Below are 24,132 nucleotides of genomic sequence, written 5' to 3'. Positions count from 1 at the left end.
CCGATTAGCATGGTGCAGACAGCATAGTGATTGGAGTACGGAGCAATGGGTGGCCTTTCTGTTCACCGACTAGTCCGATTTCAGCCTAAACACCGATTCGCGCCGTACGTTGATATGGAGAGAGCCAGGGACCCGCTACCTACACTTCAATATCCGCAAAATCAACAATTATGGCTGTGGCGGTGTAATGGTCTAGGCAGACATCCTGTTGGATGGCCGCACACCTCTCCTCATCTTTGATAGAGGCTCTGAGACTGGTTGAGGTATAGGGAAGATGTCTTGGAGCCCTATGTTCGCCTTTTTCGGGGCGCAGTGGGCCCCGAGTTCATCTTATAGGACGATAACAGGAGGCCACATACAGCTCTTCTGGTCGACGAATTTCTCGAGAGTGAGGATATTCGCCGGATGGATTAGCCAGCCAGTTTTCTAGACCTCAACCTTGTAGAGCATGTCTGGGACACTCTAGGGAGGGCATTTACAACTCGCAACCCCCTCTGAGAACCATCCAGGAACTGAAAACAGCGTTGCTGAATGAGTGGAACCAATTGCCACAGACATTGATAAACTGCCTTATTTCCAGTATGACATCAGGCTGCGAACCCTGTATGGAAGCATACCCTCTATTAACCCATTCCTTTTGTGTCTTCTGAAACCGCTGTTTCAGACCTTCAGACTCCCATGAGTGTTACACACGAACATGTGTGTCTATTATAACTGTTGAATATTTATTTTGTTTGTATTATATCAACCTATGTTCACACCATTTTTTTTTTTTTTTAATCTGTCCAGTAGTTCTGGAGATCGTAGATCAAATATGAAAATTCTCTTAATTTCTTACACCAGTGTACAATTTTATACTCCTCGCATATGATGTGTTGTGATTACAGCACACTAGTTCGCATACTGCGGTTTTACTGAGAAACTCTTATTCAAATTTTGTACCGCTATATCCAAATTTTATACGGCTTGGCATTTTTTTGAATGAATTATCAATATTTTTGTGATTTTTCAATAATTTTTGGAAACTAGTGTACTAAAAAAATTTTAAAGTAGCACTAGAAAATGTTTAAGCAGCAAATCTTCGCAATATCGTGCATACATAAATTTTAGTAACACAGGTTTATCAAAAATAGCAAATTTGAAAAACACCGTTCGATCTTGATCTGGCAACACTGCTCGAAATCTATATCCCTAAATAGGATGCCCTTGAGAAAAAAATCTGAGTAATACTGCTCGTTCGACTCGATTTGAACCAGGATCAAACTATGAGTGCTCAGCTCTTTTACCGCTCTCACCACTGAAGGACCATCTGGAAAGAAATTGAGAAGATCAGAGGCTATTTGAAATAACGGAAATGGATGGCTATATTATAGACACATAATTTAAATCCTTATTTTGCGAAATAAATACTGTCAGTTGTCCTGGAAAAAATATTATTGTTAGTTTAAAAGTAATTTTACTCCCATTAGTTTAGTTAAATGTGTCTTTTACTGTCCAAAGTACGGTTTAAAAATAATGATGTAGTTCATATTTCACTTTATATTCGAGTCGTTATGGAAACACTTTGTGGCAATCACTCAGGAATACCACCTGGTAATCGCTCAGGAATGTCCCCATAATCATGCCAGCTCCATGGATTACTCAGAGTGTCTAGTGCAATGTCGTCAACGCGTCTAGTGCAATGTTGCTAATAATCTGCCTGTACCAATTTTGCAACTTTTATTTTTTTTATTGCTTCTGCATTAATATACTGTAAGTGCTGCCTAAAACTGTTCTTCTATTTCATATAATTCTCAAGTAACTCTATCATTAAAAATACATTATTTCGTAATAATCAATTAGTTTCGGTGGAAATTTCACCTCGAGTCCGAGTCGTCCGGCACTAACACCGCTTCTACACCTGAAACGAACTCAGAAGTGCTCATTCCACTGAACTGCGACTGAAAAAGGGACAAGTATATCAAACAATAGAGATTTTTTAATTAATGTATCAAACAACAGATATATTTTCTTAAGAAATTTGTTTTCTCGTGAAAACCAGTTCCTGGTAACTGCGTGTGACAGCGAAAGACGGACCCTTTGATAATGGTATTTCTTTGACTATTATTGTAAATAGATTTTCGTATGCATTTTAGTACAAAAATAAAGGTTTTCAGGTCTTTAACAGGTAGTTCTGATTTGATAACTGTCTGTGATGTTGCAATATATTACAAAACATGTTCTTATATTGCTTTCTTGTTTTGTTTATTACGTTTTAGATGGGGAATGTCTGAGTTTGAAATTTCTAGAGACTTTTTACTTTCACATATTAAATAATATTAATTTCAAACACAAATCCTATTAATATGTTACACAAATAGAAATAAATCACTAGTTAGACATCTGGCTGGGGTATTTGAAGCGAACATTATAATGGATTAGTTCGAAAATATTACTGTTTTCTTATACATGTGCTGATAAATTACGTAATAAAGAGATATTTTAAATGCTTTTGTGTTCGGCAGACACCATTACTTAAAAATAAATGCGTAAGCTATATTAGGTTCACAGAATAAAAGAAATGTAGGTATTCGAATGTCATTAGAATAAACAAGTCGAAAAATTTTGATGTAAAATGTTTTCATTAATTGTTTGGTCTCGTATGTAACAGATCGGAAGATAAATGAACACATTTCTCATAGTAAAGTTACAAATAACATAAATTGAAAATTATTGACAATGGTTGAGAAATTCAAAGCCTTAAACAACATAGATACGCTATATAATATTCTGCAGTATAAATGATGTAAGCAATTTCGATCCTGAAAGTACTCAGGTGATGAAAACCATAATAAATGAAATGTAAGAATTAAACGGAAAAATTGCTAACATGGTGTTAATAAGATTGGTGTTAACCTCATAGGTGATGCCTCACAGGCCTCTCAGTGCTTTACAACATACTTTAAGACAGAGTCTGGAAATATTAAGAAGTACTGTTGCATCTGCACGCTACAGTTGTGGCGGTGGTACTTTGTCGAAGAATTTCAGCATAGTAATCATTCACATCTAATTGGGGAGGTATTTAATCGAACAAATTTCTGGACATTCCCTTATTGCAATACAAACTCATTTCATAAAGTCAGGAAAATGAAAGTTTTGCTATTGCGGATTATGATTCCATCAGAACAAGTATAATCTGCATGAATAGGTGCATGTGCATGAATTCAAGCACTATTCTGTATTGAAAGAACTACAGAGCCCAGCGCACACATAAATAAAGAAAGTATAAGTTTCAGGATTTCCCTGAAATAGTACGCAGTTGAAAAACGTCCTTTAGTAACGATAATTATAAGAGAGAAATAACAACTATCATTATTTTTATATTCAAATGGCTTTCTTTCTAATCCTGAATAATTCAACAAATGAAAGAAATATCAAAACTGTTCTCATTATTACTCTGTATTTTACCCATAGCCATCAGATGTTTTACTTGACACAAAAAGCAATTTTTGTTTTACATAAGACTGGGTAAATAGAATTTCGAAAACATTCAACATTATAATTAAATTTCAAAGTTACGAATTAAAATGAATGATAATATTTTACTCATTCTAAAAGTCAAACCTGTGTTACTTGCATTGATTTGAAAAAGTACTTGGAAAAATGGAGAGCTAAAAACAAAACACATTTTGCAATGAGGTTAGTAATTCAAAATTGCACTTTGAATGGATTTATCTCCATTGACACGCTCTGGAAATGTTCTTCCTTGGCAGAATAATTTTGCAAAAGCGAACATAACCTCAAAATGGATTGAAATTTAGTTTATAGATGAAGTTAGAATTCCTTATTATAGTTATGGTCAAGGGTTCAAGCAGGTGAGCTTCGGAGACGCAATTCTAAATTTCTGATTTTATTAGCAAAACGTATGTTCCTATGAAATAAACGTTACAAACTCCCTCTACTCTGCAAATGTAGAGCTTTACAATTTAATCTTTCTTTAAGGCAAAGCAAGGAAGTAATTACTATGAATTAAGATGCGAAATACTATTGAACATTCTGAAGCCTCAAAGTAAATGAAATAACGCATAAAGCTAAAATAATACTAAGAGCAAGAACGAGGCATTAAAAATTATTCTTTCGCATAAATACAAAGTCCATTAATTTTAGAGTGTAATTTCACATTCTAAATTTTACAAAGAGCTAAAACCTTTCTTTCAAATTTTAAAGATAATGACAATTTAACTGAGTAATCGGAGATTCTTGAGAGAAGAATGCAAGAGGCTTAAACTGCTATCAGAACGGTAAAAATTTTTTTTTTCAATATCTTACTGAGCGCAATTTTTTGAAGAATATTTGCTTCCAGATAATTTACATAATTACGTTATGTAGTTAGATCCCATGATCTTTACCTTTTTTCTGATTGGTATACTTATGTGAAACATAAAGCTGAGCAGAAGTTTATTCCAATACCATAAAAATTGGGAATTTTGTAGATTCCTGCATGACAATCAAGGTAATTCAGGAACAATAGATCTCTAGGAAAAAATGCTTATAGAGTTTCGTGTCCTTACCTGTGATTATCAGCATCTAAGTGTAACACAGAGAATGCGAAGATCACTCATTAATATTTTATCATCATTTGTCACCACCGTGTCATTATAATGAAATGTATATGTTTGATACATATATAATTTATTATATACATGTATATATATTATAATATTATATGCATTACAATGAAACACCATACATATATATATGTGCAGTTTCTAAGTCCATTCTCTTTATTCTCGAATTCTGCTTAATGTTATTTGAAAAATTTCCAATACGGCAGAATTCGTAAGCTTATAGCTTGACATATCTTTTTCTGTCATTCCATTCTAGGTAAAGACAAAAATGAAAATATCAAAATTTAAGGCTCTGAAAACAAGCACATGTAAATCATGCATTTCTTATGGCCCAGAACATTTTACGTTTTGAAAATTTGCTCCTATGCCAATCTTCAACGAAAAACACAGAAGAAGTTTATATATATACTCTTTTGCAAAAAATTCGAAGCACCAAGAAGGACTTTGCGATCGTGATGAAATTTGGTATGCAAAATCATCTTGATCGAGCATGAAAATGATCAAAGTTTCAAGGCAAATGAACAGGAATTGCGATCATAGCGCGCATACCTAGCGCGCAATTCGAAAAGTATAAAACCAGTAACAGAGGCGGAAAATTTATCTTTTTTGTTGCTGCCATTGTAATTCCGTAAAAAAGCAACTAAAGATGCCATTACGACGATATCGAAGACTTACAAACAACTAAACGACTTGGAACGTGATCGCATTGTAGGGTTGCGTGAAGCTGGGTGGTCATACCAATCAATAGGCCGCCACCTGCTGAGTACAGACACTGCTGTGCAAAGATATTGGCAGCAATGTTTGCTACAAGGAAATTGCCGACGAAATGAAGGCTCTGGAAGGCCAAGGAGCACAAATACGAGGCAAGATAGGATGATTGTTCGCCAGGCTCGAACCGCCCCAGCGAAATCATTGTCGACTATTCAGCGCACTACAGTGACGTCTATACCTCCCGTTGTACCGTCCACCATCTAACGGCGCTTGTCTGAGGCAGCTTTACGCTCACAGAAGCCTTTAAGACGTTTGCCTTTGACCCGGCAACATTGGCTAAGTCGTCTGGAATGATGTCGCAACCGATCATCATGGCTGCCATCAGACTGGCATCGTAGTGTTCAGCAATGAATCCCGCTTCACTTGTGAAGCAGATGACTACCGTTTTCGTGTCTGGACAGGACGGGCCCAGCGGTCTCAATCAGCCTTTGTTTTACAAAGGTATACAGCCATAACCCATGGTGTGATGGTATGGGTCGCTATTTCTTATGACAACAGGTCATCTTTATTCATCCTCCGTACATCTTTAATAGTTCAATGATATGTTCATACCATCCTGCGGCCGGTTGCATTACCCTTCATGGTACGTCATCCTGGGGCCATTTTCCAACACGATAATGCTAGACCATATATCACTCGCACACCTCTGGGCTGTCTCCGTGCAGTTGATACTCCAACAAGGTCACCAAACCTTTCACCAATCGAGCATGTTTGGGGCATGGTTGGCCGCCAGATTCGGGCACCAGACAATATCGCAGATCTAGAGCGTGAATGCATGGCAGAATGTGTCGTAGGATGGCATTGAGAACATCTTCCATTCCTTGCCTCGACGAATTCAAGTATGCATTGCCGCCAGAGGCGGTTCTACCAACTACTAATTTGAACACTCAATGGCTGATTGTAAGCCGTGAACAGGTACTATGACCATGATTTTTTAGTCATTTCATTATCTGTGTATGAGCTATACACATATTCAGTCTCATCAAAAATAACTACTTCCTTCAGGGAGCTTCGATTCTTTTTGCAAAAGAGTGTATATATATGCGTGTGTGTGGGTTGTGTGTACGTAAGATATAAAAATATGAAGTAAAATTTATCAACAAATTAAAACTTAATTGGAACAAGCCTAAAATAGATCTTGAAATTATTAATTTTTAATCAAATCCCAACTCCTTTAAGGGAGTCTGTTTTTTCCTTACAATATACTCATTGCTGTAAACATTTGCCCAATCGCTATTCAGAACTGAAACAAAGACTTTCCAAGCTTCTTAAAGCATGCTTTTTCGCCATTTCTCCCGCCTGCTGGTAACATGTCTCATAAGCCTATGCTAGGTGTTATCTGTTATTTGAGATGTAATTAATATCTAAAATTGTGGGAGGGTTGGTAATGTTAAAAAAATTAAAAAGACAATCTGCGTCATCTATAAATAAAGGATGTTTAATTACAAAGCTGGTCGAGCTTCTTCCAAAACTCCATCCAATCATTCACTACATCGCACTTTCCAGGCAACTACGCAGGAGGTTTCTCGGCCACGGCTAAAATGGGAATTGATGCCTTTCATAATCTAGCTGTTATCTAATATCGAATTATCTGCAACGAACTGCTAATGCAGTTTCTAATGATTTCCTAACAATGTAGTCTTACAGGACGTCGTCATTGCGGCTCAAAAATTCATCTATGGGCATACAAATTGTATCACCGATCAAGAGTTTTTCTGAGCTATAAACCTCAATAGAAAATTTATTCCCCAACTGTACTTCGACAAAATATCTTAAAAATTTCAAATAAATGTGCCTGCTGTTCTGCATGTCAAACGGTTCTAACGTCTAGTGAAACGTAACGTAGAATTTACAATCGGTCATCTGTTTAGTATTTAGAAGGTAAAAAAAAACGTTATGATTTCGCAGCAGATTTCTCGGCCATTTCTAGAATGTGAATTGGTGCGTTCCATAATTGAGCTGTTGTCTAATATCCAATTATATATAACGAACAATATTATTTCACCATGCATATATATAGCATATATATATATATATATATATATGCATGGTGAAATAATATTGTTATATATATATATATATATATATATATATATATATATATCAAAAGTATCCCCATTAAAAACAACTAGTTTCAGCCCCATACAACACTAATAAATATTTCAGTGGTATTATATTCAAACGCATTTCCTCTTGCTTCTCTCTCAGAAAGTTGTACAGCATCACATTTAAAGTATCTTAGAAAAAAGGAACATTTCCTTTTCCTAGAAAGAAATCCTGGTTTTGACCGATTTCCTTAATTAGAATTGTTGGAGGATTTGAATTGGCTGCTATTCATTCATTGGACATCTCGGTCACGTCTTTCTAACCAACCACCTTTTTCTGATAGTTGCAGTGAAGGAACCCCCTTTCTCGACAACTTTATCTGATTGGGATTTTGTGCCTATTCCGGGTCCCAAACAACGTGCAGCCTTTGCTCTTTTGGGGCTGGGGGAGCTAAAGCAATTAAATAGATAGGATTTTCTTCTATGGGGAATGGCACATGCAGGTAATTGAGAACACACGCTCTTTGATTGAATGACTGATTGATTCATTGATGAGCCAGATCACAGCTTGCACAACACTAACTAGATCAGAAAGGAGGCAGTCAGATGTAATTTTGGGAGTGAAATAAATGTTAGTAGTAGTTTTTTTTTTCACTGATGGAAATACGTATTTGTTTGATCCGCTATAAGAAAAAGAATATCGAAGGTTCATTTAATAGGTAGGAAAGGACTGCTGGTAAAACCCATTTTACATTCTACACCATTTAATCAAAATGTTTTGTAGTTCTTAGATATCAAATCTCCTGTTTAAACCAACTGTGTAAACATAGTCATGTTCAGTTTTTTGTTATCTTTATATAAACTATTATCAATAAATATAAAATCATAAAATAAGGGCTCTGTATTTTTGACAGAATGTTTGTTAATTATCAGGGGTCGAATTTTGTAAACTATAATAAAGTGATAAAAACTATTTTTGTCCAATTATAAAAATGTAATTTAGTCCATCTGTGAAACTATAAGAATATTTAAGAATATTTTGTATAATTTTATATTTAAAAGACATAAAAATCATACATTTAAAGAAATATTGTCATTTAATCTATATAAATGCTGATTATAGCTTAACAATTTAAGACAATTTTAAGCAATTACAAGTCTCTTTCCTTAAGCCGACTAATTGTCCAACATTTAGATACATGGAACAATTGAGTACCACTATATGTCAAATGGTAGAAAAAATTTGCGATATTATTATTTTGCCATTAATTATCAATAAGTAGAAAAAATTAGTTATTAGGTCTGCGTTTACTTTACGCACATGTAACTTGCAGAAATTATTGGCCAGGTCAGTAAGTTCAAGAAATGAAAATGCGAGACATACGAAATGAAATTACGTATGTCTCCAAGTTTCTTTCGTTAATAAGCTGATATCATTCTTAAATTTGATTCATTCTTCGTGTGTTATTACCTGAAAAACCGTCTTAACAATTTGGCCAGTAAAACTGAAAATAGGATTTTGTTACTCAAGTATATCATTTAACAAATTTAGAAAATAGTGAAATGAAATCCAAATAACCTAAGTCTTTACTCAAAGCTGCAAAATGCAATAAAGTTACAGAATTAATATTAGCACAATTTAGTAAGTAATAATATCTAGTAATACTTGAAATTCATGTTTACTTTTAGAAATAAGAACATTATTTGAAATATGTTAGAGGAACAAAAGATATGAACTAACTTTCTAATAACAATCATAATTAAAAATTGCTAGAGAGTTAACATAAACAATAACTGCTACAATTAAGAACGACACTATTCATGAAATTGTTTCTAAATCGCTTATTTGATATGACATACGACAAAAATTATTGATTTAACAGTTAAAGCATATCTCCCCGGTATTATTAAATCACAAGTTAAATATAAAGAGGCGAAGACAGCAAATAATCAAATTTAGTTTTCTTACTAGCAAGTTTTTCAAATCAAAACTGAGCTAATTACGGATTTATTACGCAGCTGAGGAAATAAAGCTTCCGGAACATAAAGCAATGAGTCAGATACGACTACAGTTTAGCTTTCGCTTTCGGGTTGTATATATTCAAAGGTTACTTTGGGATAATATGATTCATGAACAAAAGTCACATGCGGCAGTTTCTGATTCAAAAAACAATTTACTTGAAGAATCAGAAGCTAATTTTGGAATCAGAATTTCATTACCAATGAACTGCTACAGAATAAGCAAGAGATAGAGGAGTTCTTATTTTGTAAGTGCTACGCGAAAACATTATTATTATTTACATTATTATTATTATTATTAAGCGAAAACATTATTATTATTAAGTGTTCGAATTTATTTGTTGCATATATTATGCATAACTTCTACTTCTTATCAACACTTACCAGGATGTAAATGAAATTTGGGTATTTAAGAATAGAATTCTTGGAAATTAATAGAGAGCTTTGGCAACACTAATGACTGTAGTATTACTGCCATTCTCTGCTCTGCGATTTAACGTTACTGGAGTTAGTTATTTTGCTAATTGAATCATTCTTTCATTGATTTACTATTTAAATCAACACTTGTTAGGCTTTTTCACTGCAACTCCAGTATCTGAAAACTTTGAATTTCAAGTTCATATTTTTTTTATCTGAATTTCTGCATACATATATGCGTGTGTGTATGTATGTAATTAAATTGGAAAATTATGTAAGATATATATGCGTATAATTATTTAAAATTTCTCAGATATTTTAAATACGTATACATATACTTTTAATAATAATCTGTTTTATAATGATAATATGTTTTAATAATAACCTAATAATGTGTTTTAACCTCTTTTGGCATCCATTAGTTGCATCAACATGCGAGATATCTGTTCTTACCATTTGTCGACATTTGCCATTTTGATGATATGCATGTTTGTAAGTTCTGATGCAAAATCAACGTGCACCAAGTTAGAAACGTAAGTATATTCACTTTTCTTTTACATAATGTAAACACTAAATCTGAAGTAACTTACTGAGAAGTTGCAATCTATGGTTTTATTTCAAACTGCGTTGTGGTATGTTTTACTATTTCGTCACGTGGCCTTCAGCTTTTTAATTTAATTTTTAAGAAAAGACAGAAGTCAAAATTTAATAAAATCTTGATGATATTGGTGGAAGTCGAATGTTGGCTTTTTTACCTTAGCTGTTTATGAAAAATTTGAAAAATACATAATTAAGTTTTAAAAACGAAGCAGAATGGAACTTTGTTTTTGCTACTGTGGAGGAGTACCCGTTAAATGGAACTTATATTCTACTCTTTCAACGGCACGAGGTTTCACGAACTATCTATTAAGAAGATTGTACACTAAAGCACAGTGTCCATTACTGATGGCTGTACTGTAGCTCAGTTCTTTTTTTAATTAAGCATGCTTTTATTATATGCGTAAAATAACTTGTTTATTTCAAATGGCTAAAATTGAGAATAATCAGTAAAATATCCAATTTTATTCATTTTTGTAAGGAAAGGCAACACGAATAATCCTAAAATTGCCAAAAAAAAAAAAAAAAAAAAAAAAAACAATTAGCTTCGGAACTAAGGTTTTCTAAGCTTAACTTAAAAACTTCTAAACACACTTTAATATCGAATCACTCTCGAAGTAAAAGGATACTGCCACTAAATGTTATCGATATGTATTATTTTAAAGGAAATCACATAATAAATATAAACAGTGTAGCCAGCATACAAAATTGTGCAGCAACGCTGTACATTTAGGGAATTCTAATGATGCGCTGCTTTTAAAGATTTGGTGATTTTGTTGTTACAGTTTATAAGGCGTAAATGCTAGGAAAGCTATGTTTAATAAATAAAGCTAAAAGACAAATAAAAAAGTTATTATCTTATTAAAAAATTGAGCACTGATATTGTGAGCAGAGAAAAAACGGAGAAAATGTATGATAACACTTAACACTCCGGCGAAAATTCTAAATATATGCCACTTTAAAAAATTTTGCTATCTTTAAATGACCTGATTTGTGAATCGGAAATATTGTATAAACTGAATATATACTATGATAGAGCCAAATATTTTCAAATGAAAGTATAAGAACGGATGTGTACGTGAGCACGCATATCATTTTGACTGTATGGGAGATTCAAATAGTGAAAAAAAAAAAAATAATGATTTTAGTAATATTGAGCCCTTCATAGTTTCTAAATAACATAATTTTTGCAAATATCTTAGACTTTCTTTACAAATGATCAACCAATTCCATAACAATGAGCTTTAAGTAAAGTATCATTTGGTGCTTTAATTAAAGCTTATTGTTATTTGAAGCATGCAACTGGCGAGAGATCATGTGCTAGCCACATAAGATTTTTAAGACGCAAACAGCAGCATAAAAATTTTAAATTAGCCGTTATTAGTTCTTAAACATCTGTTCTGTCCTTTGACTTGAGACAGAAATATATAGACTATTTATCAAAAATGTGGAAAGATTCAAGCAAATATTTCAGAAGTAATTAAGCCTTATTTCTATTGTTAGTAGTATGTCATAATATATCAAAATGGTTAAAATGAGTATACAGCAAGAAGTATTGTGAGCAGCCTCACAAAATGAACGCAAGGTATGCGAGCTTTACTATCTGGAACTGAAACAGCGACCTTAACTTGATAACTTTATTCGGTCATTATTCGGTTAATTAACTATACATAAAAAATAAATTAATCTATTATACAATTACTAAAATTGAATTACAGACACATTTTAGGGCACAAATTTGCTTCCTTACGGAGAACTGGTCCACCAGCGACCGAGCAGTGAAGTCGTTGAACCCTGGTAGTTCGACCAAGATTCGATTCTAGGCGAAATGTCTGGCTGCATGAGTATTTTCGTGACGTTTCACGTAGTTAGTGTGTATACGAGTCAGTTTCCTTTCGGATCTCCTCCACATTACATCCCTCCCATTAGAGAGATATTTCTCGCGTGCTCATCCGTAATCAAATAAATCAAACCAAAACTTACGGAGAATTATAAATTAAGCGAATATGTATACTGAATAATTAGCCTCTTTTAAATTTTTCAGATCTTTATTTGAATTTAAGGCTGACTTTAAATTTCTGTTTATTTCAATTTTCAATATTCTGAAACCTGACTGATTATTACGGTAAGAGGAAATATTATATTATATTACTACTTTATTGTATTGTAATGTTTTATATTTTTTCAGTAAGTTTGTATAAAAGCGACTTCAGATAAAACAAAATATGAGTTATTTAATGTTCTATGAGACAGCGTGTGCAAATAAATAACATATGCATTTACATTTTTTTTAGTTTTTGAGCAAATATATGTGTCTTTTTTAATTAGAAAAATATTGATGAGATTGATGAGTGAGTATGAGATTATACCTATGTATTAATTAAGTTTGCATAAGTAAAGCTTTGCCAATGATGTGAATATTTCAAATATATATATATTTCTTTTCAAATCTAAGATATATATCTTTTCAAATATATGTTACATATATGTCGTTTTTATCTGACAGATACAGAGAAAGTTATAAACGCACTTATACGTACCCTGTGCAGGAAAAATACAAAACAACATGTGCGCTATTTTTTACCTGTACTCGGGAGAGGTAAGTAACTTATTAAACTGCATTTTTAACATTAATTTTAATCACTTTTGTTTATCCAAAATTTGTGATTGCTGTTTGAGAGCTCATTCATAACCAGCTACATTATTAAACATTTTCCACTGGAAATTGACAAGAAAAATGCTGTTAGTAACACATTACTGAGCAAGAGAATTTTTCAACTAACTACGTTTTAATGAACGTTGACCTATTTTCTTTTTCTAAATGCTATTTTAGGTATAAAAACATCCAGCATTTTTGAAAATCAGTTTTCATGAATGTGACAATATTTACTACACAAATAACCTCCTGAAATAGTAATTTCCTACACTGTTGTTAAAGACAAAATAAGTTTGAGGTAAGTAAAATGCAAATAAAAGATGCGTTCAATATATATAAAATAATATTTGGTTAGATCTTCAAACAAATTCAGTACGATTTCAGATTCTACAACAGTTTTTACACTTCATAAAACATTCCGTATAACAGTTATTTTTTAAGAATAATTTTATATTAATAATGCTAATATTAATTTAGAAATATTTTTATTTCATGCGCAAATACGAAATATAATTTGTTTGAGAAATATGTTCATTTCTGATAATGTAAAGCGTAATGCATAGTCGTTGTTGCTAAGAGATTAAAATCATTGAACAATGGGGTTTCTTTCCGGGTTCAGTACTGCTGCTATCATATGCTGCTACAGCACTGGTGACTGAGTTTAGATGTCCATCTAATGCCACACAATTCAGTATGAAAACCAATTGAGTAAAGTCCGTTCCTGAGAAAAGGCACGTATGTGTGATTATCTTCTCATTTGCTATATTACATTGGTGGTCCTTCTCCTTTCATAAACCGGAGCAAAATCCTCGGCCAGAGATGGGAAAATGTTTGATAAAATATTTCTTTGTGAAGTTCTCTCCTTTTCTGCATTGGAATACCATCCGCCAGGAGAGAGGACAAATAAACATACGGAACACATGGTAATACAAGTACTGTCTCGTGATGATACTGATCTAGTGTAACTGCCTACAAAATCAACACTTAAAAAAATAGCATGGCTTGTTTGTTCTCAGAATTTGAAACTTTATATCACAAGCATATTTTTAACGGACCGCTCATAGTGCATGCTGAATCGGTTAGAGTATGGGCTTTGAGAAAATAAAATGCTCCCATCGAAATGCATCTGGATAGAAAAGATTTAATCACCTGTTCTTTAGAGGACTATTTCTTAGCAGATCAGTGTTTAATTATGTGTGTGAAATCTTGCGAAATTTCTAGGCAATAACGTTTCCTAAAGACATATGAAGTTTTACTTGATCTGAAACTAATAACCTCTCAGACGTGAATCGCATCTCTAGATCTAAACTAACTACAAGTTATGAAGAGGTTTTAGTAGTCATGTTTTTTATTATAAAGGAATTAGAACATAAATTCACTTTCTTGCGCTAACAATATCCAACACAGTTCGTGCTGATATAACTAAACGGGACCAATAAAATTCCATTTGAAACATGGAGAAGTAGGCATCAAATACAGGTGGCGCTAATAATGGAAGATGGAGCAATAGTAGGACAGTACACCACAGCGAGATCCGCTCAGACCCAGGCTGAAGTAGAGCTCATACAGTAGAGTATAGCCCCACACCGGAGGCGATTCTGGGAGGCTCAAACCCCCAAGGACAATCTTTAACGGTTTTCAACATATAGCGTTCATACAGCCCAAGCCAGACTTAACAATACACGAAGTGCCTGTCTGACCTGAATAAACCACCGTAGAATGTTGGGCCTAGTCCTGTGAAGATACGTAATCTCAACTGCTGTCCACTCCCAACATATGGATTTGACGACATGCCAGCTCGAAGGGGGTCAGACCCGATTAGCCACATAAGCAAGACAGCTACCCATGCGTTGCCGCCCCTCCCCTGCGTCGACAGAAAACTCATGGAGACGGAAGGATGAAGACGCTTGATGTCTAACATGGGTTAAATAGGCGAATGTCCTACCCCCTCTCCTAGCCAGAGCCTCCCGTGGGCAACAAGAGTGCCGCTTCGGGAATTTATGTATTTTGAGCATAAGTTTTTCATAGCTGATGGTTTTCTCCTTTGCAATTGTATATGTGGTACAGTGCGGCATCTTTGCTCATAGAATTATAAAATATAAGATACATATACCATAAAACTAAACATAGCATGCAATGTATATATGCTAAGAGCCATATGCTAAGAACATATTGCTCAGCAAAGATGAATGTTGTCAGTCATTGCAATGAGAATTTCTGCCATAGTAATCCCCCTTACACATGTCAGAGGCACAAGGGGTCAGAAATAGCTCGGGTTAATCTTGAATCTTCTTCCAGAATAACTAGTATACGCCGGTGGTATTTGGTTGACCGGCACAGGTATTTCAACAGTTGTGCCCTTTGAATTTACTATAAGCGTTTACTTAGGAACGGAAGCTGATACTGGAGTACTTGCAACAAAAAATAATGTTTTCAGGCGACCAATTCCAATCACTGATTCCTTTTCCTTAATGAGAAAAATGTAAAATTTTACTTTAAATGGGCCATCATACGGGCAAGTTAATGACGGTTTCAGTGCATCGTTCCTAACAAACAAGTGAGCGCATGACTTTGAGTGCACGAAATATTTATTGTTAACATGAGCTGATGTAAATATATGAAACATTTCTATTATGGTTTGACATAATTTCTTTAAAAATTAAGTCAGGTCGATTAGAACATGTGTGGGTTTCAGAAACTCTGCGAAAGGGCGAATAATGTTTCCATAGACGATGTCCGAACAGGTTCCACCCAGATCTTTGTACGTTGATCGACGACCGAGAAGTACAACTGGAAGACTCATCGTTCACTGGAAAGTATTATTGAAAATCAAAGCCTCTTTTAGTGAGAGGTGATTCTCTCAAGTAATTCATTCGCTGCAGTATGGTATGGGGTAGTCCAAGTTTGGTGAAAACTAAAATCCTTATCAAGAGTAGTGAACATGTGCGACTGAAATTGTTGGCTCTTATCGGTACTTATACTGATTGGAACTCCAAACCTAGAAACCCAATAGGTGATAAACGCTCGAGAGACATTTTATGCAGAAATAACTTTCATTGGTATTGCTTCCGGCCATTGTTAGAATCGGTCGATGAGTTTTTAAAAAGGCAGAAAATATTTCCGAGAGTGGTAAGGACCCGAATATATCCAAATTGAATGCTCTAAACGTTGCCTAGGTACCGCGAAGGATTTCAGAGGACTATGAGTATGACGTATAATTTATAAAGTCTGTGCCTCTTTGGGAACATAAACTTTTAAGGTCTTTTAAAGAATTATCTTCTCTAGACTTGTGAAACTAAACATAGATTAAGACCCTTTATTCAATCATAAAATTACCAAATAACCCAACCTGGGTTACATGAAGGCAACACTTCTGGCTACAGAAATATGTAGCAAATAATAATTTCAAAGTGTGTAGGTTAGCCTAACGGTTAACAGAATACTACACGGAGGAAGAGCTCTCGTCTAAAGTAACCGGCGAGTCGAGCCCAAAGGCAAGAAGAACATCAACGCCGCTAACGCAAGTCGCGAATAATCGCAGCACAACGTGGCCTAGAATAAGCAGACACTCTCTCAAAACTAACATCCGAAACTCCTGCTTAAATAGCACTTCATCTCAATCCCGCTATCTCATTTTCATATCTTGGGATGGAAAAATATTTAAGAATTTACCACTGACCTTTCCAACAAATTCTCGTTTTGTATCATTTCTCAATACTTTTAGGAATTCACTAAATTTGATTTCTGGTCTTACCATAATTGGTCTAATTTTAAGAGGTTGAATAGATATAATATTATTAGCAGATTCAGTATTAGTGTCCATTACAGAATCATTAGTAAGTGCATCAGAATTATCATTACCATTTTCTACATTGTTACAGGGAAGATTCTGAAATTTATTAGATAACGGAAGATCAACACTGTTTTTAACCAATTTAACAGGTCGTGAGGTTGGATAAACCCATCCTCAGCCCTAATTTCATTTATTGTCCTTTTATGCACTTTTTTAACGGAGTTACGCTTTGCCTTGGGCTTACATTTCTCAGTAACATCAGTAACATTCATGGAATTATTATCAGTACTCTTATTAGATATATTATCACCATTCACATTAGAATCATTATTAGTATTCAAAGAAACATTTTCAATATTATACAGTATCACATTTTTATCATAACTATTAGCATACTTGGGATTCAGATTTCAAAAATATTCGCACTTACCTAGAATAATCCTGAGAAGACCTTCAGCCATCGATCTTGTTTTCCGAAAGTCAGCTTGCGCCTGACTGTTATAGGTGTCATTAGTACAGATCTTTAAAGATCTAGCACATAAATATCCTCGAGAGTTGATATCCGCCTTAATCCAATCACATAATTGAATAGCATTTACAAAGTCATCAAGTCCATATTCCGTTTTGTTAATCAGGGTTTGCCAGTGCTCATCTAAGAACTCACCGCATTCAATAAGTTCATCAAGAGTATCGATATTCAGGTTCCGAACAGCCGCTGTGAGTGAAGATTTTGAAGAATTTGAAGATAATTTGCAGTAACTCATAATGAAAAAATAGCACAGAAACTTACACGCACTCAAAAGAATCACAGAAACACGTAAAAACAGATATTAAAGAATTCAGCGAAGCACGAGGTAAGATGGTACTGAAAAGAAATGGTGCAAGGCTGCACGTTCATCAGTCGAAAAACCGGTCACGCAGGAGCGAAGAAACATACAACCTACCAACTCTATCCCATCCAAAAACTCAATCAGTAATGAACAGGCAAAATAAGGCAAGAATTAAATAGTAAGTCTCGATGAAAAAGTTCAAGTTTTTATCCTCGCGTTATGGCGAGCACATATTCATATTGCGCAGCAAAGATGAATGTTGTCATTTACTGTGATAAGGATTTACGTCATATATACATAACATGAACTAAATTTTACTCTAAGCCGAATCAGTAATTCTAACAAGAAAATCAAAATCAATTCGTAGGCAGCGAATAACGCAAAGTTAAAAATTACAACTATCAAAGATGCAATAGCTAAACGTAATGTGAACGGGCTCGTCAGACATACACTGTGTCTAATGCCAAAACCCGAGTTTAAATACCAGCTATATTCTGGTGAGCAAACGGAAAGGAGATGTTAGAGTAAAGGCTGAAATCATAAATAACTGGTTAATTTAAGTAACAATACAGACTATTTGAAGAAACGTGGGACTAGCTAAACTGTCGTTTATGGGGGAAAATTACTGAATAAACTTAGCACACTAAAAGAGTTATACTTAATTTTTTAACATACTAAACTTATTCAATAAAATTTTCCATTTTCCCTAATTTCTAATTAGGTACATCCCACCATTTATTTCAACTAGCGAAAATTATGTTATGTGTTTCTGCAGCATTTTAGTAAGACTTTTTTAATCGCGTTTCAGTTTACGATAAATGTACTAAAAATAACCGTCAAGTAAACCCCAACTTGCGCTCAGCAAACATCTGGCATTATTAGCCCAAAGGAGAGTAAGACCCAAAGGCCTATTGGTGTCAAAACGGCATTTTGCGTCATTGGTTCCCGTTCAAATTGTTTCTACCGAATAGTATCGCCATGTATTATATTTAAAGAAACTAAATAATGAAGAATTTGCATGAATGTTTCTCTTATTCTGAAAAAACAATGGTGCCTAGAGCCATCAAATTTTTAATAACGTAGTCCTTCAACCTAACATGGGCATTTGGAAGCCAAATTTTGAGTTTGTTTTATTATCTATTTCAAATTTTGTAAAACTTTAAACGATTTTTTGATTTACAAACTCAACCATTTTAAAGCGAGCAAATACAACACTGTATGGCAAAAAACACTTTTATCTCCAGTGTATCGGAAATTCTAAAGATATGCTTTTTTTTTTTAAATATATTGTGGTATTGCTGTTGAATTGAATTTTATGTGGTTCAAGTGCGAAGAACAGGATATTTAATAAATAAAGGTAACACACAAACCATTAAAAAAATTCCCTTTGGACGTAATATAAAATCAAACATTTTAGATTTTCTTTCTCTCTCTCTTTCTTTTTTTTCTTTTTTTGTTAATATTTTATTTTAAATTTAGTTGGTTTTTTTAGGGTGAATTTTATCTTTTCTATAATTATAAGCAGAACAAGCAAAAACTTACTTCTAAATTGATTATATCCAAACATCCAGATGTAACATAATTTATCAATGTTTGTTAAATGTTTAACCTACGAAAACGGCAGAGACACTTATTTTATTTTTAATCCTTGATCTTATTTCAAATTAAAGGGAAACAATTTCCAACTTGCACCCAGAAGAGAATAAATACTTTTTGTTAAGTTATTAGTAAATACCTGATTAGAGAATATTAGACCCGGTTTATGTACCAAGTAGCATGGTGTTATGATGTAATAAAATAAATTGCAATGTTGTCTTCATACGGTAACCAATAACGTGAGTATTTGCATGTTCATATCAGGCTAATGCAGTAAAATACAGGAGACGAAAATTGTCGCCATGGCACTTTTAGATTTTTTAAACTTAAAAATGATTCCTCAGATTCGTGGTTTTCTTCATTTACATAGTGCTTGATGACTAAAAATTATTTGCAGAGAAAATACCGGCTGCATTGTTGATTTTCGTGGATTTTGTCTCGTGTCTAGTGAATATTAGCCAGTTTCCCTCAAAACGTCCTTCACGAAGGCATCCTTTCCCTTAGGCAGATAGCCCTTGTGACTTTGCCATACTAAAAAAAACCTAACATAACCTTGCAGCAATTGCGACGAATGATGATGAGGAAGTATTTCATTTACTTCTTGTTTCACTGCACATTTATATGTTAAATTTGCCCAATCGGACTGTTGGAAAAGAAAGGATTTTTATTTCTACCAGACCTAAAACAATATTATACTGCACAGTATATAAAGTCGACTTTTTTCATTACTTTTTCGTGTTTAGTAAAATATGCTAAAATATCAGAATTCCTTTTTTTCCTAACAAAGAAATAAGTGCACAATATATATTTAACACTACAATATATAACGTAGAGCATTTTACAATATGCTTTATTATTACTTTATTTTCATAAGTATATCAATTAAATTTGACTGTATTTATGTATATTATAGAGCTTTTTATTATCTAACATAAACTTGAAACTGTCTGATCTTGCTTCATCGTGAAAGCTATCTTTTTTAGCAATTTCAACACGCAATTCAAGTTACATAATAAGAAATTAATAATTTGTGCTGCTTCAAAATTTACATTTTTAAATACGATAGTGAGTTAGCGAAATACTTAATTTACGAAGACAAATTGATTCAAGTGTTTGATTTCAGTTTCAAAATAATATTTGTTATAACAAAGCGTGATGTTGTTGTTAGTAAACTAGGTTTATTACATCTTCGTTCAGTTATATATTTTTAATTAGAAATTTCGTCGTTAGAAATTAGCGATTTTTTAAAATGTAAATAACATAGCAAACTGTTATGAATTTCAGTTCAGAAGTAATAAAACTAAATCTGAATTGAATTTATTTTTGTTAACCCCTTACAATAACATACGAGGTAACAAAAATATGAATTTTACTGCATTTTACATTTAATTGGATTAGACTTATTTTTATAATACCTCAATATTAAATGTTTACAAGCTATTAAAAAAGACTTATTGACAGAGTTAGAATTATATATTTTTATATGTTATCATTCCAGAACAGTTTACAAAATTGGATATTCAACGGAATATCGAACAGCCAGGCGGACTATAACTGTATGCTGTAAGGGTTATGCCAAATCTGGCAATACTTGTTTACGTAAGTAGTTTAATACTGTTTTTTTGAAGAGTACTGACCTATGAAAACTCAGACAGTAAAATTTAAATATATTTGTTGCCTTTAAAAATGTACACGTTTATGCTAAATTTACTAATATTTCTACCTTTTTCTTAAAAATTGGAAGCATTGTCATCCGAATCTATCGAAGCTGAAAAACACAGTCCTTTTATACAATACAATCATTTTCTGTTTACTTCGATATACCACAATAGAAATCCTACTGGAAAATACAGTATCAACAGGCCTGAATTTCAGTGGGAAATCTAACATCAACCTAATCCTTTTTAAAGAAGGATTCAATTCCAATCTTTTTTTAAAATCATCAATCCTAATCTTTTTTAAAACTAAAAATTGTAACTTCCGAGACTCGTTTTTTTACGTTTGTATTGCATTTAACGTTATGCTTCCTAGCATTATTCCGTACATTTACTTCCGCACTTTATCACCCGCGCTAATCATATAAAGAGGTGCAATACATCTCGAATTATTGTTTGTTTATTATATTTATACAATAGTATGTTTGCTATCAGAAGACGCTTTTACGAAAAATTTTGAATTTTATATACGTACACTAAGTGTTTAAATTTGAGTGGTACATAAGTATTTAGTATTACAGTAAATGCATTCAATTCCAAATTTCAATAAATTTTCAGATTTATAAATTTTAAACAGAGACTGACATTTGATTTGGATTTATTATAGTTTTACCTTAAGGTTTTTATTATTAAAAATGTAGCTCATAAGCAAAGGTACTGAATTTTTTGTATACATTTTACATGATACAGCTGTATGTGCTAATGGATGCTACAGAGGACAATGTGTTAAACCAGACACTTGTGACTGCTTCATAGGATGGACAGGTGCTATATGCGATGAAGGTACGTAGGAATGTTTTTTAATTTTAAACCGTTTACCAATCGAACCTTCACAGCAAACGAATCTTGAGTTATAAGGAGTTATGCATTTGATATAAAATAGCGGATACTTTTTTATGAAGGTATATGATTTTTAAGATTGAAAATTTAGCGCACAATTTTTATATGCTTTCAAAAGAGTGGTTTCGGAAATGTGTAAAAAGGACGGAAAGCAAAGCACTTATTTAAATCTGTAATAAGAATATATCAAAAATAACTCTTTCATTTTTATTTCCTTGGACGAAATAAAGGAAGTATTGCATTCGCGAAAAATTTCGGTTATCAGATTCATTTGTAATTTTCGGTTATTAGATTTACGGAAATATCTATTTTGACCCTTGCCAAACCCGTTTTCACTATTTTTTGGATGACCACTGTGCGTCCGTGTAGAACAAAGGCCTATACTTAAAAGGAATTTGTAAAATGGAATTTTTGTGACGTTTGTACGAACATACATATGTATATGTCTCGCATAATTCAAAAACGATTAGCCATAGAACGTTGAAATTTTTATATGGGACTGCGAAAGCATCTAGCTGGGCATCTCCCTATTTTATTGCAATCAGCAAATTAATTTTGGACAAGTAATGAAATTTAAATTTTAATGATGTACCCTGGTTCCTATAATTATACTCGTATCTTGAATATATTATACTCGTTTAAAAAAATAAAAATACTAGAAATTTGACTCAGGTACTACAAAAACTGAGTAGCATATTTGCGCTATCCGACGGTGAAAAGGAAACACCTAGAAGGAGGGACCAGAAAGTGATGACACTCGACAAACAGAGAGAGACAGCAACGAACAATAAGTAATCTTTATTTCGAAATGATATCCATAATGCATAGCGAGAACAGCGTCGGCTTAGTATGTTGTAGGACCACCTTGGATTGCGATACACGAAAGTGCACGTCTAGCTACAGAGTCAGTGAGACTCCGGATGGTGTCACTCGGAATAGTTTCCCATTCCCTGTCAACCATTTGCCACAGTTCGTCTTCTGAATGCGGCAATGGCAAGGTCTGCAAATGGCGTTCAATCACATCCCAAATGTGCTCAATTGGTGAGAGATCAGCATCTGTACACCTTGCAGAGCACGTTGGTTGATGCGAGCACTGTGTGGTCGGACGGTATTGTGTTGATAGAGGGCATTGGGCACTCCCTGAAGGTAATGGAGTGTCACCGGCCGCAGCAACCATAATGCCGCGATGTCGCGCGGTGGTGCGTTCCACATTTGCTGCCGGATTGGACCTGTTTCCACATCGACCCGACATTCGCATGCGGCAATTATCACTGGAAAAACGGAAGCGTGGGTCACTTGAGAAAACGACCGTATGCCATTCAGGTGCCCACATTGCTCGAGCCTGGGACCAGTGCAGACGTTGGCGTCTATGATGCGATGTCAACGGGAGTCTTCTTAACGCATGTCACGAGTGCAGGCCAACAGCCACCAATCCACGGCAAATGATTCTGGTCGATATGGGAACATCAGGGTGTCTTGAACATGCTGCAGAATGAAGATAGAAGTCGTGTGAGGTTGCACCACCGCTTTTCTGCTGACACTTCGATCCAGAGGTGCTGACGCCATTCTGGCTGCATCGGTATCCCTCGAAGTTGCCACATTTCCTTGTTCGAACCATCGTCGCCATAGCCGGTGCACTGTGCATACGTAGGTGTGTTTCAGGTGGGATTTGCCGTATGAAGCAATCTGCCCTTCTCAGTCCGATCACCATGTCCTTCGTAAAATCGTCTGTCTGCTGGAACTGCTTTTGTTGACAATGGCCTGGCATTCTCTGCTATTACGCGTGTATTCTGAGACAAGAGCAAATTTTCTACAATGATTTCCCTAGCAGAAATAACGGCACGAAAATCGAGCATTCTTGTTCCTTGCCTTATAGTTTCTTCAACGTAGGCTGGACAACTACTTCACCTCATTTAATAACACAGTGACGTGCATCTGCCTTGAAATTTTCATTATTTTCGGGCCATTTCTTCTTGGTGTTGCATTTTCAATCTCGGGTAGTGTCATATTTTGGAATTTTTCATATTATTTTCAACTTGCCTTAAGGGGTCAGTTAATTAAGTTAGAATAATTCCGGAAATATGTTTTAATGAAGTGCACCAGAAAATGTGTATAATTTAATAGACCGTATGATTAAGTTATGTCCACATCAGATTTTTTATGAGAGACATTACTATGCAAAGGGTATAGTATCTTCATAAATCTATTTTAAATATAAAATCGGCTGAATTTAGTCAGTGTTAGAA

General features: G+C 34.1%; 1 protein-coding gene across 1 annotated transcript in view; it reads left to right on the top strand.

Moving 5' to 3' along the window:
- The window catches only part of LOC118181778 (uncharacterized), a 288,201-nt gene that overhangs the window by 35,120 nt on the left and 228,949 nt on the right, over positions 1–24,132 (top strand). The window contains exons 2-5 of the mRNA XM_085818801.1: positions 10,282–10,392; positions 12,963–13,055; positions 20,830–20,930; positions 21,737–21,829. Of these exons, the coding sequence (XP_085674927.1) occupies positions 10,292–10,392; positions 12,963–13,055; positions 20,830–20,930; positions 21,737–21,829 (388 nt within the window). The 5' untranslated portion in view covers positions 10,282–10,291. The remainder of the gene's footprint in view (positions 1–10,281; positions 10,393–12,962; positions 13,056–20,829; positions 20,931–21,736; positions 21,830–24,132) is intronic.

Source organism: Stegodyphus dumicola, chromosome 6, assembly GCF_044657685.1.
Source record: "Stegodyphus dumicola isolate Sdum_Otavi_A_Nest chromosome 6, ASM4465768v1".
In the NCBI taxonomy this organism is placed as follows: Eukaryota; Metazoa; Arthropoda; class Arachnida; order Araneae; family Eresidae; genus Stegodyphus; species Stegodyphus dumicola.
This window is presented reverse-complemented; position numbering and strand designations above follow the sequence as displayed.